The sequence below is a fragment of the Narcine bancroftii genome, chromosome 11 (genome assembly GCF_036971445.1).
Source record: "Narcine bancroftii isolate sNarBan1 chromosome 11, sNarBan1.hap1, whole genome shotgun sequence".
Lineage (NCBI taxonomy): Eukaryota > Metazoa > Chordata > Chondrichthyes > Torpediniformes > Narcinidae > Narcine > Narcine bancroftii.
The window spans coordinates 21,825,233-21,842,058 of record NC_091479.1 but is presented as its reverse complement, the minus strand read 5'-3'; the positions used below and the strand labels follow the sequence as shown (position 1 = coordinate 21,842,058).

The 16,826-nt window shown below is 44.9% G+C and overlaps 1 protein-coding gene across 9 annotated transcripts in view; it reads right to left on the bottom strand.

Annotated features, from left to right (window-relative positions):
* Positions 1–2,839: 2,839 nt before the first annotated feature.
* herc1 (HECT and RLD domain containing E3 ubiquitin protein ligase family member 1) overlaps positions 2,840–16,826 on the bottom strand; it is a 221,413-nt gene continuing 207,426 nt past the window's right edge. For all 9 annotated transcript variants that reach the window (XM_069902884.1, XM_069902890.1, XM_069902891.1 and 6 more), the window contains 4 exons: positions 14,411–14,663; positions 8,683–8,835; positions 7,596–7,901; positions 2,840–3,515 (listed from right to left, as the gene is read on the bottom strand). In XM_069902884.1, the coding sequence (XP_069758985.1) occupies positions 3,330–3,515; positions 7,596–7,901; positions 8,683–8,835; positions 14,411–14,663 (898 nt within the window). In that variant the 3' untranslated portion in view covers positions 2,840–3,329. The remainder of the gene's footprint in view (positions 3,516–7,595; positions 7,902–8,682; positions 8,836–14,410; positions 14,664–16,826) is intronic.

Genomic DNA, 16,826 nt, shown 5'->3' with positions numbered 1-16,826 from the left:
AAGGCGGCATTTGCACACTTGCCTTTATTGGTCACAGAACAGAGATGCAGAGGAATTTCTTCAGCGAGAGGGTGGTGAATCTGTGGATCCCTTGCCCCGACCACCTGTCTATCGGAAGTCCCGACACCCCAACTGTGGACTTACCACCCAGTCCCGGCCATCCGAGCTCCAGACACCCTGAACGCGGACTTACCACCCAGTCCCGGCCATCCGAGCTCCAGACACCCTGAACGCGGACTTACCACCATCCAAGCTCCAGACACCTCGAACGCGGACTTACCACCCAGTCCTGGCCATCCGAGCTCCCGACACCCTGAATGCGGACTTACCACCCGGTTCTGGCCATCCGAGCTCCAGACACCCTGAACGCGGACTTACCACTCAGTCCCGGCCATCCCAGCTCCAGACACCCTGAATGCGGACTTACCATCCGGTCCCGGCCATCCGAGCTCCAGACACCCTGAACGTGGACTTACCACCCAGTCCCGGCCATCCGAGCTCCCAACACCCTGAACGTGGACTTACCACCATCCGAGCCTCCAACGCCTTGAACGTCCTTACCACGGTGGAAAGTAGGACGTGTGTAAAAGTCAACACCTCCCTCCCCAATTTGACTTGAAAAATTGGTCCAAAAGCCACGACTATTAACGAGTATAAGCGGTAAGTGCAGCTTTTTTTTTGGTTTCCCAATTTTTGGCTCCTGCAGTCACTGGTTGCCAGATTACTTATTTCCTCATTGTGTGTTTGTAAGTGAAAAGTAATTCTCTTGGCCTTATGGATCCAGGAGTCTCTCTCTGAATTCTTGTACATCCTTCTCTCTGTGGAGTAACAAACTTCAGTAAAACCCCTGGTATCCGCCACCCATGGGGATGCCGGATAAGTGTAGTTTCCAATTGCTTGAGACTTATTCTTCCATTGGCTAACTAGTATACCTGTATTAAGAATAAAGAGTTTACAAGACAAAAATTCTATAGTACTTAAACTGAACAAGCTTCACTTGTATGAATTTATAAATCTTAAAGCATTTTACTTTATTTCCAGTCACATTCTTTGAAAATATTTACTCGCCGCTGCATCTACAAGTTCGTCCCCCTCCATGGAGCTGCCCGAAAGACAAAAAACATTATTAGATAATTCAACCCCCCCCCTCCTCCCCCAAGTTTACAGATAAACCCTATGTCCAGGAATACTCTTATTAAGCAGGGATAAGGAGACACTTTGAGAGTCAACCCAGCAGCGAGCGGCATCAACCAGCTCTTCATCCTGGACGACGCCATCGCTGTTTCACACAACTTTATTCAAGCAGCTACAATGAGCAAAGCCCGACCAGCTGGCTGAATACTTGTTCCCATCTTCACCAACGGTTTTACCTCTTACTTCAAAGAACATTTACTTTTGAAATTTTAACTTGTTTTTTTTTAACCTGTTATTCTTTTTATTTTACTTGAGGCTGCTGGTTGCTTGAATTCTGAATACCAGGGTTTTAACTGTATCAAACATCCCAAAAGCGAGAGGGGAATCAATTAAAGCCTTCAGAAAAATTATACACGTTGACTGTGCTTACAACTGGAGTTATAGCTAAATTGGCATCAGTCTACATACAATTTTTAATTAAAATACGCAGAGGTCCTTACTTAATGTTGCTGATATCTTCTTGGAGAATGCTACTCTAAGTGAAACGCCGTTTACATGAGGAAAAGTACCGTGTTTTTAAAAAAATTACTGTAATTTTTTCCCTCATAACCGTTGAACAAAATGACACTATTCTAAGACTTACTGTATATAATCTGAACCTACTGGCTTTAGCTTGGTGTGTGCATTGGGGAATTGGGAAAGAGGAAGCAAGAAGTCCTGAGCAGTTCCTGATTTGTAAGGATTGTAATGAAGACCACTGGTAGATAGAATATTATGAGTCTTCTTATCTTTCTGATCTTGGTAAGTTCGAGGACAATGACCTCCTCCTGTCTCGGAAAGAGAACTGGGTAATGACTTTTATGTGTTGAAGATTGAGAAATTATTTCCTGTTTCAAGGGGTCATAGGTTAAGGGTTAGGGGGCAAAACTTTAGGAGTAACACGAGAGGGAGGCTTCTTCACTCAGAGAGTGGCGGCTGAGTGGAACGACCTTCCGGAAGAGGGAGTTGTGGCAGGGTCAATGCTGTAATTTAAGAGGAGGTTGGATGAGTGCATGGATGCGAGGGGGTTGGAGGGTTATGGACAGGGAGTGGGTAGGTGGGACTAATGGAGTTTCACGTCATTCGGTGCGGACTAGAGGGCCTGTTTCCGTACTGTAATTTGTTATATGGTATTGCAGTGACTGAATGCAGTGTGGATTCACACCATGTACCGGATGCAGGAAGTGGAGACAGCCATCAGAACTCAGTTAAGATACAGAATCCTTGCAACATCCAGATACCGACTGGACTAGCACAAGCTCCCAGCAGGAAGAAAAAAAGTGAAGCTAGCTTAAGATTGCCTCTGGGACTTCTGCCATTTTACTGAAAGTTAAATTGTTCTTAGATAAGACTATCAAGTCTCCGCTCAGTTTTGTGATTTCCCATTAAATTAGGATAATTGTTGAGGATGAGATATTTAATTGTGTCTGTGAAGAGCACATTTAAATGGAAAATGTTCTGCATGTCACAAAATCTGGGTGGAAAACAGATTTTCTTTTTTTAAACAGCCTCTATGAATCACAAGACCTTCCGAGTCGAGGAACTCATCCACATTCAGCATTTGAACACAACACATCCATTCCATCTCATCAGCTCTTAATCTGGTTACAATATCTTACAAAACACTTCTGGAGGCAACAAAAGTCAACACGCGATCACAAACAAATAGCTTTAAATTAATGGTTTATTCTTCTGATAGGAAAACAGCACAGGCAATTCAAATTAAATCAAAAATAAATATAAGAATATTCATGTAAAATTGCTCTCCCTCATGAACAATTATACACAATATACATTTTTAAACTTTAATTTTCTAGCCCTGTAATGCTGGGAGGGATCATTTATAACCATTCTCAAAAATGCACCAAATTATCTCCATGCAAACTTATCAAAAATGGAACGAAAACAAAAAAAAATCAGGAGGAGAAATGCATTTTTTTTTTCCCTTAAACCTGTTTATAATTCATTGAAATTAAAATTCAAACAACATTTTTGTCAATCACATTCATTTTTCTTCAAGTACACGTACAATCAAAATATTCTGGGTTTGTCACTATAACTGCAGTAGTCACTTGTACGTACAACACCAGAAGGCTCGCTTGCTGCTGTCCCCAGTCCGGCGGTTTTTGGTTGGGGGTGGGTGAGGTGGGGGGAGATTAATAATCGGTATCAGAGCCTTCCGTATTGTCTACGTTGCGGGACAACATGTAATTGTCCATGTCAATGGACCTGCAATTGTTGATAGCGTAGCGCAGGCGCTCAGCCATGACGGCCTGGCTTGAATATGGTGGGAGCCGCAGTTGGAAGAAGCAGGTTTGTGAGGTAGGCAAACTGTCATAAGGCTGCTCGGGAAAAAAAGACAAGAGGAGGGTTAGAAATTGGACAAAGTAAACTATTCAATTAGATCAAAACACATATTTCTGGAGTCTCAGATGTCTTGATTGGCGTCAACAATGTTACTTTTCAAGCTACTGTTCACTGAAAGAGACAATGTGCCATCTATTCAGGCAGAAGGGAAACAGTGATGGGTGGTAAGAAGCAACTCTTACGCCCAGAGGCAGCATGGTTGGTGTAGCGGTTAGTGCAACACCTTTAGAGTGCCAACGGTCAAGACCAGGGTTCGAATCCTGCGCTCTCTCAGGAGCTTGTATGTTCTCCCCATGCCTGCTTGGGTTTTCCCTGGGGACTCTGGTTTCCTCCCACTGCTAGAGACGTACCGGGGATGTAGGCCAATTGGGTGGCATGGGCTTGTGGGCCAAAATGGCCTGTTATTGTGGCTGTGTTTGTAAATTTAAAAAAAAATTCTATGGCCCCATTGCAAATGCAAACTCCGCAGGTCATGCATCCATGGGAAGTAACTCGATCCTAGCATCTGGAAACTTTCTAGATTAACTCTAGTACCACCGACACTGGTGAATGGCCCAATGAGTTCACTGATCATTAATGATATTAATCAGCTGGATTTACCCCGAGCGTCTCTGCCTGTATGCATCTGATCCAGATTTGGAAGGTTGAACCGTTTTTCCTCATTGGGAAGCATGTGGATACTGGGTTTCACTAGAATTTACTACCGAGGACTCGCTGCCAGAAGGCCTTGACATAGAAAGCAAGGCTGGGGGTGGAGCCTCACCACTTCTCAGAGGTTGAAAGTCTTCAAAATTGGCAACTCTATCTAGTACATCATGGCATAGTACACATGCCATGTTTGAGTCCGGAGCCGGCTGTCAGGGATTCCTACATTCTCCCCGCATCTGTGTGGACTTTCTCTGGATGCTCTGGTTTCCTCCCACCCTTCCAAAGGTACAGGGGTTGTAGGTCAATTGGGTGTAATGCTCGTGGGCCAGAAGGGCCTGTTCCTGTGCTCTATGTCCACGTTTTAAAAAAAACCAAATAAATAAAAATTTAAACAACATTCCTCAAACCTGACAATATACAAAACAAAATGCCCAGACGGTAAACAAACAATTTCTTGATCACATATTGAAACTGCTTGTCCAAACATCAAATACGTTCTGCCTGCTTGCTCTGATGGCCACTGCTGTACTTGTTTCTTCTTGGCAGGTCAGCCCAAAGAAAATACTAATGTCGCCTGATGAGGATCAGTGCCCAAGTTCCCCACATCAGTCCCATTTTTAGCAACGCCAGGCAAAAAGCCCAACATCTCCAGTCACTCAGATCAGTGATAAACCAACCAGTGTTAAATGCTTCCTGATATTAGCAGTAGCCCTGACATTAGGAGGGCATGTTTTATCTAGAGCCCCTTTTCCACTGGCACCCTGTCCCAGGAATTAACTGGGATAGGCGCCAAAGTAAGACCAGGGTTTTCCCTGGAGACTCTGGTTTCCTCCCACTGCTAGAGACGTACCGGGGATGTAGGCCAATTGGGTGGCATGGGCTTGTGGGCCAAAATAGCCTGTTATTGTGGCTGTGTCGCTGGGGTCAAACAACGCCATTTCACGCCTCTACCCCTACTCACATCCCCGGTGCTTACTGACGCCGGCGTGCCGCTAAAACCAGTGGAAAAGGGACAGCAGAAAGTCACCCGTTTCCAGTCGAAGGTAGAACACTCTGATCCCCAGGATGAGGTGTTCAGCGGAAAAGCAATTATTATCCCAGTTAAGGGCGGCCCAGTGGAAACGGCACAAAGAGCTTCCTATCCCGGGACAATTAACCTGGGATGTCAGAGGAAAAGGGGGCTAATGACGATAGGACTTTGTAAAGCCCCTTTCACCCTCGCATCCCGGTAAATCGGCCATTCAGTGTCCCAGAATGGGAGGGGGTTTGGCCTTCACATTAGACCGGGACACTGAACGAACGCTTTCACACTTGCAAGGGCTTATCCCCGGTGTTTGGCCTGTTCTATCTTGAATCCGAAGTGCCTGCAATGTTGTTGCCCTTTTCATACTTGCCTCATCTCAACACCGGCAATCCCCAGCATGAGATGACCTCGTTTGATGCCAGCGTTGAGCAGATCTTGCTTTCACACTTGCCACTTTAAAGGCCGATTGGTGTTCGATTCCGGGGATCTCTGGTACTTGTGAAAGGGGCTTAAGTTGAACAGGTCTGTGCGACTCTTTTAGACAGACAACACCAGCACGAAGAGGATGAGTTGAATGCATCTCAGCGCTGGGTTGCATTGCATCGATCGGCCTGCTCCTTGTGACTCTGCAGGATTGAAGGATCTGGGAGACAACTGCTCCTTGCAGGAGCACGCACTGCAAGGAGTGACTGGGCCTCAGCATCGCGAGACCCTGCTTCCAGAGCATCCTGCCCTCCGTCTCATAATTCATGTTAAATTACCGTACTTAAAATACTTTGCTATTTTGATTTATTTTTCTTTTAAATCGAAGAAATGAAGAAAATAAATTAACCATCTACCTGTATTTATCTTTTTAGTTAGATAACATTACTTGTAGTTTTAGATGTACTGAAACGGAGATGCTGGATGGACTAAACTCCACCTGGGCCCTCAACGCATTTCACTATTGGAGATACCACTAACCTGCTCCATAAAACGGTAAAAATTGGCCAAGGTTCCATTATTTTCATGTAATACTAAATTTAGAATGTAAAATACATGAAATCCTTGAACTTTTGTCCACCGTAAGGCAGACAGAAAGTCACCACACTGTCCAGCGCTCCTCACAGCACCTGGTGTTTCTAGGCACTTTGGAACAGGAGTCAGTCATCTGGCCCATCGACCCCGCGCCAACATTCGACAAGATCATGGCTGATCTGGCCATGGTCGCAGCTCCACGCACCCTCTTTTCCCCCACCATCCTCAATACCCCCATTCTGCAAATAAATCTGTGGCGAGTACATTTAATGAGGCAGCCTCCACTACATTGGGCAGAGAATTCCACTGATTAATTATTTTTTTGGCTAAGCAATTCCTCCTCCTCTCTGTCCAAAATCTACTTCTCTGAATCTTAAATGTTAGACATACAGGCCATTTCCACCCATGGGCGCGTGCCACCCAATTGACCTGAAACGCTGTACTTTTTGGAGGTTGGGAGTGCCCGCAGGAAACCCACGCAGGCACAGGAAGAACATACAAACTCCCTACAGACAGCATTAGATTTGAACTCAGGTTGCCGGTGCTGTAGGCCCTTTCAAATTGCCTTGTAAAATGGGGTTAACTGGCCAATGCACCCAGTTAACTATCCAGGGGTCAAGCAATTTGAAAGGTCCTAACTAGGCAAGCCTGGTAAATATTTGACCCAGGTCCCAGACCTACTTCGGAGGTGGTCTGGGAACCCAGGGTAAACCTACTGGGGAGTCCTCCTCGACCGTTTTGAAAGGACAAAATGGCTTACTCGGTATATCTGGTGATGCCAGCGCTTGCATTACCAAGGCAGGGCGTTGGCAGAAAGTTCAATTGCTGTGCAGTGAGTTTTTAAAAAGTTATAAAAACTTTCTAAAAAGACTTCTGGGGGGGTGGGGGGGGACTTGAAGTGAGTGCGTGACGCATCACTCACCATGTCATCGCAGGTGCGGGATCCCCCTTAAGTCGCCGAGTTAATCGATTTGGCCGGTAAATTAGCCTGCAGTTTGACAGGACCGGGAGGTGCTGACTACCTGGTAGCCTCGCCTGGGTCCTAGGAGGGCTGCCCGGGAGTTGCAGTTTGAAAAGGCCTGAACTGTTGCGCTAACCACTGCCGCCCCCAATCTTGAGGCAATGTCCTCTAGTTCTAATCACACCTTCTAGAAATGCTTCCATCTTGTACATTCCCTTCATAGTTTTATATTTCTGTCAGATCCCCTCCATCTTGTCCCTGACTGCCATGCTCCCCCCTCCCCAGCTGTTCTCTCTCTGCGCACCACTGGCCAGAGGTGACCTGCTGGGCTTTTGCCAAGTGTCTGAGGAGCCTATCATCTCCATGGCTGAAATAAAGCAGCAGGGAAAAATAAAATGCTCTTACCCTGTCAACCTTCATAATCTGAAACCGCTGAGAGATGTCCGCCGTGTTTGCAGGTAAACGGGATCTGCCTGACACAAAGCGCATGAAAAGTACCCTCTCTTCGTTGGAGAATTCCTCCAAGGTTTTCCAGAACCACTGTGCCAACTGATGCTGCTCGTCCACCTCCCGGTAGCGCACAACCTTCTTCAAAACCTCTACAGATATTTCTGGCAGTCCACAAACCATCTGCTCCAACCGCTTAGCAGTGAGTAGGGACAGGAGCGGGACTGGAATGATCCAGGACATCCCTTCTCGAACAGCAGCCACCTGAGCCAACAGTTGGACAAAACGTTTGACATTGTTAAGGGGGGGGGGGTTTTTTGTAAATCAAGCTCTCTGGATTTAGTTTGATCCGGAAAACAGAATTGCAGACAAGTAGAGTCAGAATCAATATTTATTGTTGTGAACACGTTGAGGCAGCATTGCCGTGAAAACGTTTATATAAACCATCTTACAAAGTAAGGCAAAGTCTGTGGCTTATTGCTCATTCAGGAATCTGATGGCAGAGGGAGAGAAGCTGTCCTGCTGCTGAGTGATCTCCTTGACCTGGCGGTAGCAGAGTGAAGAGGGCATGGCCTGGCTTGTACAATAGGGACATTTAAAAGACTCTTAAGACAGACACATGGATGCAAGAAAAATAGAGGGTCCTGGGAATGAGATAGAGAACGTTTAGCTTATTGAGTAGTTTTATATCCGTCAGCACAACACTGTGCGACAGAGGGCCTGACGAACTTCACCTGCCCTCCATTTTATGATATTTGGCTGGCTCTCTAAACCTTCTGCCCAATCTATTTCTCTCCTAACCCTGGACCTTGTCCTGACCACCAACCTTTGTAATCGCTGGGTCTGTTGCTGCTGGCCTCTCTCTAATAACGTGGGGTAAAAATAAAAAAGCCCCTCACAAAGTCGTAAAATTAAAAATGGGAAAATTCCAAAAATCGAGAGAGCCAGTCCTTCACACATTTTCCAGTTTGTTACTAATCATTCAGCCGGATCGATGCTGAGTGATAGGAATATAAAATGCCAGTGAAATGGCCTGTCCACTTACTTGACGATCGATTTCATGCAACCGATACTCCACGGCCCTGTCCACATACTCCTTTCTATTGGAGAAGGTGAGTGGGATGCTGTTTCCACCTGGAATTATGGGAACCATTTTGCCATCAGCACTTTGCCCCACAAATGAATCAAGAGGTATCATCTGAAATGCAAAAGGAAGCAGTGTTACTCAATCGGACTCAACATCTGACATTTGAATTCCAAGTTGTCTTATTTGTTTCGCAAGGAACTCAAGATTGGTTGGCAATGACTTTACATGGAATGAAATGCTTGGTCCAAGGAGCTGGAAATGCTTCAACAATGTGGCAAAAGTGCCTTGAAAAATGTAGAAAAGCTCCTCACATTCCTAGGGAGAGCCATGAGGTTTTCTAGGAGATTTTAAACTTTCCCGTATTAAATGGGAATCCCATGCTGTAACAAGGCTGGATGGCTTAGAGTTTGTCAAATGTGTTCAGAAAAGTTTTCTAAATCAATATATAGAGGTGCCAACTAGATTGTGCAACACTGGTTCTCCTATTAGGTGACAGAAGTATGTGCAGGGGAACATTTTAGGTCCAGTGATCATAAGGCCATTAGTTTCAAGTTAATTATGGAGAAGGATAGGTCTGGGCCTCGGGGTGAGATTCTAAATTGGAGAAAGGCCAATTTTGAGGAAATGAGAAAGGATCTCGAGTGCGGTAATTGGGATAAGTTGTTTTTGGGCAAGGATGTGCGAGGTCAGTGGAAAACATTCAAAGGTGAAAGTTTGAGAGTACAGTTTGTATGTTCCTGTCAAGATTAAAGGCAGAGGGAATCTTGGTATGTTTGAGGGATATTGGGGATCTGATTCAGAGGAAAAGAGGTGTATATTAGGTATAGGCAACATGGAGCAAATGAGGAATTTGAGGAGTATTAAAAAAACGCAAGGAAAAAACCTCAAGCAAGAAATCAGGAAGGCTAAAAGAAAACATGAGGTTGCTTTGGCAGACAACGTGAAGGGAAATCCTAAGCAAAAATCAAGAGCAAAAAGACAGCAGGGGACAAAATTGGTCCCCTCGAAGATCAGAACTGTATGGAGCCAAAAGAGATGGGGGAGATCTTAAATGTTTATTTCATCAGTGTCCACTCAGGAAACTGGCTCAGTCATGGGAAGTAAGGAAAACAAGCAGTGAGGTCATGGAACCTACATAGAGGTGCTTGCTGCCTTAAAGCAAAATAAGGGTGGATAAATCCCCAGGGCCTGACAAGATACTCCCTCACGTTGTTCCATTGTTTGAAAAGGCTCAGAAGTAATGCTGGAAATTATAGGCTGGTGAGCCTGACGTCATTCGTTGGTAAATTTTTGGAAGGTGTCCAAAAGGTTGGTTAGTCAGGGACTGATTAGGGATGGTCAACATGGCTTTGTGTGTGGTAGGTCTTGTTTAACCAGTCTTATAGTTTTCCGAGGAGATTATAAGGAAAGTTGACAAAGCAAAGGCTGCGGATGTTGTCTACATGACCTTTTAGTTAGACCTTTGACAGGTCCCACATGGGAGGTCAGTTAGTAAGGTTCAGACACTTGGTATTCATGATGAAGTAGTGAATTGGATTCGGCAGTAGCTGGACAGGAGAAGCCAGACAGTAGTGGATGGATGCTTCTCAGACTGGAGGCCTGTGACGAGTGGGGTGCCTCAGTGATCTGTGGTGGGGCCATTGTTGCTTGTCATTGTTCTGGATGATAATGTGGTAAATTGGATCAGCAAGTTTGCAGATGATACTAAGATTGGAGGTGTGATGGACAGTAAAAGTGGTGGTGTGATGGACAGTGAAAGTGGTTTTGAAAGCTTTCCGAGGGATTTGGACCAGCTGGTAAAATGGGCTGAAAAATGGCGGATGGAGTTTAATGCAGACAAGTAAGAGTGAGGTGTTCCATTTTGAAAGGACAAACCAAGGTAGGACATACAAGGTAAATGGGAGGGCACTGAGGAGTGCGGTAGAGCAGAGGGATCTGGGAATACATAATTCCCTGAAAATGGCGTCACAGGTAGATAGAGTTGTAAAGAGAGCTTTTGGCATATTGTCCTTCATAAATCAAAGCATTGAATATAGGAGTTGGATGTTATGGTAAAGTTGTATAAGAGTTTGGTGAGGTCAAATTTGGAGTACTGTGTGCAGCTTTGGTCACCCAACTACAGGAAAGATATCAATAAGATAGAAAGAGGGCAGAGATTTACTAGATGTTGCCCAGCTTCAGGATCGGAGTTACAGGGAAAGGTAAAACAGGTTGGGGCTTTATTTCCTGGAAGGTAAAAGAATGAGGGGAGATTTGGTAGAAGTATTTAAAATTAGGAGGAGCATAGATTTAATACAAGTAGGTTTTAATATAGGCAGGCTTTTTGCACTGAGGGTAGGTGAAATACAAAACAGAGGACATGGGTTAAGGGGAAAAGGGGAAACATTTAGGGGGAACTTGATTGCTTCTTTTTTTCCCCCTCATACCATAATTTTGATTCATAGAGCATTACAGCGTATTAGAGGCCTTTCGGCCCTCAATGTTGTGCCGACTTATTTATTCCCACCAAAAATATTACTAAACTCTTCCTATGTCGTGACCCTCTATTTTTCATTCATCCATGCACCTGTTTAAGAGTCTCTTAAATTCCCCTATTGTTCCAGCCTCCGCCACACCCCTGGCCATGCATTCTAGGAACCTACAACTATCTGTGTAAAATCTTCCCATGATGTCTCCCCTAAACCTTCCTCGCTTCCCTTGGTACACGTTCTCTGGTGTTTGCTACTCCTGCCCTGGGAAAAAGCTTCTGGCTGTCTACCTTAGAATCTTATGGACCTCTAATAAGTCACCTCTCATCCTTCTTCACTCTCAAGAGAAAAGTCCCAGCTCGAATAACCTTGCCTCCTAAGACTGGTTTCCAATCCAGGCAACATCCTGGTGAATCTCCTCTGCACTCTCTATGTAACTTCCACATCCTTCCTATAATGAGGTTCATCTTCTCTTTCCAACTCCCCCTTTCACCCATCAATATATCCCTGTGACAATGCCAGTCTTACCCAATCAGAGATATTCCCCTTTGTCCTATTCAACCCTTCCCACCCTCTGTTCCTCCAGTATGTCTAGGTTCAAAGCAATTTCTTTCCATCAGATCCTTGAACCTTCCCTTGTTACACTAATCACAAACTGTTCTGACACCACAAGAGGACAGTCTGCACTATTGTAAAATCACTTTTATCCCCCATGCACTGTGGTAAATGTGAATATTTATCTCTTTTTAATTTAATATACACTTTTGTGACTTTTTATAAAGTACCTGTTCGGCTACAGCAAATAAGAGTTTTGGTGCGTATGTGAATTGTACAATGTATATGACAATAAACTCAGTCTAAAATAATAATAATTATTATCTGGATTTTAAAATTAACTTTTCTCTCAATGGTGGAGGGGGTGCTGCATTAACACTTAAAGAAAAAGTCACAGCAATGAACGGGGTGACATTACAGACGTGTCTGTATGTGTGGCTATAGGGGTTGAGCTGAGGAACAGAAAAGGCATGATCACCTTGTTGGGAGGTGCACTGCAGGCCCCTACATAGTTGACTGGGTAAGTCATAGCGAGGAAGGTTTAGATGGGTTTTAATTTATCAAATGTATCCAGGAATGTTTCATCTGACAATACTTAGAGGGTGCCACGCATGAGAGGGCAATGCCTGACCTAGTCTTGGGAAATTAGCATAGGCCAGCGGATGATCCTTTGGGGACCAGTGACTATTGTTTCTATAAGGTTCAAGGTAGTTATGGAGAGAAACAGGGCAGGACCGCGTGTTCAAATTCATAATTGGGGCAAGGTTGCCTTTGAAGGAACAAGACAATAATTAGCTCGTAAATTAGAACAGGGTGATTGAAGAAAAAGGAATGCTTTAAAAAACTGGGCTGATAAGAGTCCAGGACATGCACCTTCCGGTTACAGTGAAGGGTCAGACATGAAAGTGTGGGGAAGCTTGGATGATGAGGGAACTTCAGGCTCTGATTAAGGACAAGGAGGTGGCGGCCTGGGGCAGGTATTAGTAGCTGGCATCATGTATACCTGGAGGAGTTTTGGAAACTGAGAAGCAAGCAAAAAAAGGGGACAGGAGAGGACTCTGGCAGATTATATTATAGATAATCTCAAGGGCACATACAGGCAAAAATGGTAACCAGAAATCAATGTGGTCAACTCTTGTGTGGAGTCACAGGAAATGGGCAAGGTTCTCAGCAAGTCCCTCTCTTGATTTTACTGTGGAGAAAGACAAGGGGTAGGAAACTTTGGGCAGTCTGTATTATGGTTGAGGAGGTGCTCAAGGTCTTGATGTGGTATGAAGGTAGACAAATCTCCGGGGCCTGATCAAATATATCCAAGGTCACTGGAGAGGAATCACAGGTGCCCTGGCTGAGATTTACAAATTGCCATCAAGTATAGCTGAGGTGCCAGAAAACTGGAGGGTGACAAATGTTGTGCTTTTATTTAAGAAGGGCAGAAGAGACAAAGCCTGGGAATGACTGGCCAGTGGGCTTGACATCTGTGATTGGTAAATTACTGGAGAGTATTTGGAGAGATATGTATGCATTTGGAAAGCCAAAGGCTGATTAGGGTTAGTCAGCACTGTTTTTCTTTGTAAGTGGGAGGTCACGTCTCACAAATTCAAGTTTCATGAAGATGTGACCAAAATGGTTGAAGAGGTCATTGTATATAGAAATTTCACTTAGGAATTCAATGAGGTTCCACACAGTAGTTTAGGAAGCGTGGGTTCAAAGGTGAGACAGCAGAATGAATAGAAACTTGGCTTCTTGGAAGCAAGAAGAGGGTGATGGTAGAAAGTTGTTTATCCAGACTGGGGCCTGCGACCAGGAATGTGCCACAGGGTTTGGTGCTGGGCCCTTTGCTGTTTGTCATCAATAGTAATAATTTAGGTGAAAACGCCCATGGAAGTTTGCAGATCACATTAAAATGTCTGGTATTAACGAGTTGGGAGGGACATTTTGATCAGCGTGGGGAAGTTGGGACGAAGGGCCTGTTTTCCTGTAGTATGACTTCCATAACTCTAACATTGGTAATAGCCCAGAACCAACTCTGATCAGCAAGATTAACTGCTCTTTGGAATCTATCAATTGATGCTTTAGGCCTGGGCCCTGCTTCAAGGAAGACGCAAAAGAAAGCAGAAAATCTGAACAGAGACAGTGCTGACTGGGGAGAGGAGTCCAGACCAACAAAAGGTGTTAATTGGATATGATAAGGGGAGAGGTGACTGTGTGAAAGGAGACAGAGGGAAAAGGGAGAGAGACAGAGCTGAGGGAAGGGCGGTTTTCAACAGAAGCCAGCGAAGTCGATATTAATGACATCCAGTCAGAAGGTGGTACGTTGTTCCTTCAATTTGTGGGTGGTCTCAGCCTGGCAGTGCCAATGCAAACAAGTTCTCCACTGATGGGGCAAGAATGGTTCCCTCACATTGTCCTTTCTGGCCTGCTGGCATTTCTGTCCAGCAAAAGAGCAGAATATCCAGGCCATTGACTGCACCTCTAGATTTACTATCCACATTACATTCACAGTCCGAGCATCTTTCCTTGCCCCAAAATGCCTATCAGTCAACAAAATTTGTACTGAACCAATTTCCCCACTCTAAACTTGGAAAGGGGGATATTACGCGAGCAATGAAAGAGATTTTGACATTTACAATTCAAGAATGAGGGAGGTTTGACATCATACTAACCTCATGGAAATTCTCCTCAGTAATTCCACTATCTTCAATGTGAAGAATGCTGTTCAGTGTTTGTACATAAAGCAGGTCCACCTCTTCAAGATCTTCTAATGCAAGTGGAATGCAGCAAACCTGCTTCCAAACCATTGGCGCCAGGTGGAGATCTAATGGTTTCTTTGTGCGAATGGCAACACCCATAAGAATGCCCAAAAACTTGAACTGCAGCAGGTGCTCTTCTGAACATGTTGAAGGGTTAAGGAGGAACCTGTAGGAAGACATGTATAATATTTTTTTTACAAATGGGTGAACAAGTTTTTTTTATTTGCTTCCATGAATTACCATCTCCGTCAGTACTGGAGCATCACGAGACTGCAATCTTAGCCCTTTGCTCCACTCGCTATACACCTATGACCGTGGGGCTCGGTATGACAGCAACATTATCTACAAATTCGCTGACAATACCATGATAGTGTGCTTATATATAAAGGGGGAGATATAGGAGGGAGACTGAAACCTTGGCTGGATGGTGTACCAACAACAACCTCCCACTCAATGTCACCTAAACCAAGGAGCTGATTGTTGACCAGGAAGGGAAAACCAAAGGTAAATGATCCAGTGATCATTGGGGAACCAGAGGTGGAGAGGGGGAGCAAATTTAAGTTCTTGGGAGTCACCATCTTGGCAGATCTTTCCTAAACCCAACACACTAATGACATCGTGAAGAAAGCACATCAGCGCCTCAACTTCCTCAGGAGTTTGCGGAGGTTCAGTAAGACATCGGAAACACTGGCAAACACATCTACAGATGTGTGGTAAAAAGTGTGTTGACTAGTTGCATCGTAGTCTGGTATGGGGACACCAATATCCCCGAGTGCAAAGACCTCCCAGGACATCACAGGAAAAACCCTCCCCACTATCGAGAACATCTACAGGGAACGCTGCCATCAGAGAGCAGCAGCAATCATCAAAGACCCAAACCACCCAGCACACGCTCGGTTCTCACTCCTACCATCAGGAAAAAGGTCCAGGTGGCACAAGACTTGCACCATCAGGTTCAGGAACAGTTGTTACCCCTCTACTATTAATTAGACTCCTTAACAACATGCTCAATCAGGGACTCGAGTAGGCCAGAGTTAGTGGTTATGGCTCAAAAGGCATCAGCGGGAAGAGGCAGAGATGAAGGTTAGAACTTTGTTGAGTTTTGGACTTTGTATAAGTGCCTAGTTGAATCCTAGGCACAGTTGGCGTAGCGGCTAGTGCAACACCTTTACAGCACCAGTGATCAGGACTTGGGTTCGAATTGCTCGCTGTCTGTAAGGAGTTTGTACGTTCTCTCCGTGTCTGTGTGGGTTATCCCCAGGGCTCTGATTTCCTCCCACTGTTCAAAACATGTAGGTTAATTGGATGTAAATTGGGCATCACGGTCTTGGGGACCAAAATGGCCTGTTACCGTGCTGCATGTCTAAATTTAAAATTTTTTAAATTGAAATTTAAAAAGTCAGAATGGCAACAGGGTTAGTGAAATGTTTACCTTGTGATATGTGGGAATTCTGGGAGACCTGCCAAATCCCTGAGAGTTAGATCTGCACGAGGTTCATCGAGCTGCAGGTTGATGACCTTCAGCTTGATCGGGTGAATGAGGAAGATAAGAGGCTCAAGGAGGTAGGTACTCCGATGTTGCAAGAGGGGGGAGACTTGGTGTCCATCAGGATGGGGAGAGGTAAAGCAAGTAGGTAATGCAGGGTACCCCTGTGGCCATTCCCCTCAAATGATGTGTAACTGCTTTGGATACTGTTGGGGTTGGGGAAATGACTTACCAGGCCAAAGCTGCAGTGACCACGTCTCTGGCCCTGAGCTTGGCCCTGTGGTTCGGAAGGGAAGAAGGGAGAAAAGGAGAGTGGTAGTGGCAGGGGAATAGTTACAGGGGCAGGCAGGAGATTCTATGGTCATGAAAGAGACTTGCTACCTCCCAAGTGCCAGGATCAGGGATGTCTCAGATTGAACCCACGACATCCTGAAAAGGGAGGGCGAGCAGCCACAAGTTGTGTTACATATTGGTATTGTGACAGAGTATATAGATATGTTTTTGGGAGATAAATTGGGAAAGGTTTGTTAGAGTAGGTCACATATATACACTTTAAAATAGATTTTATTTGAAATACTGGAGCTCTGCTAATGCTAGAGCTTTTGCAAGAGCTTTGAATAGTGCTCAAGAGACTTTACTAATGGATTGTTGTTTACCAAAGGCAACAGATGAAAGAGAATTCTGGAGCCGCTGCTGTCTGGAAGGAGAGTTTGCTGTTGTAAGAGGATCATTTGGTTGTGCAAGCAGAGAGAGTAAAACCCAGGCTTTCTCTCAGAGAGAGAGACACTCACACAGATCACTTCCTTAGTGCTACAGTCAGTAGCAGCAGCTGCGACTGGAACA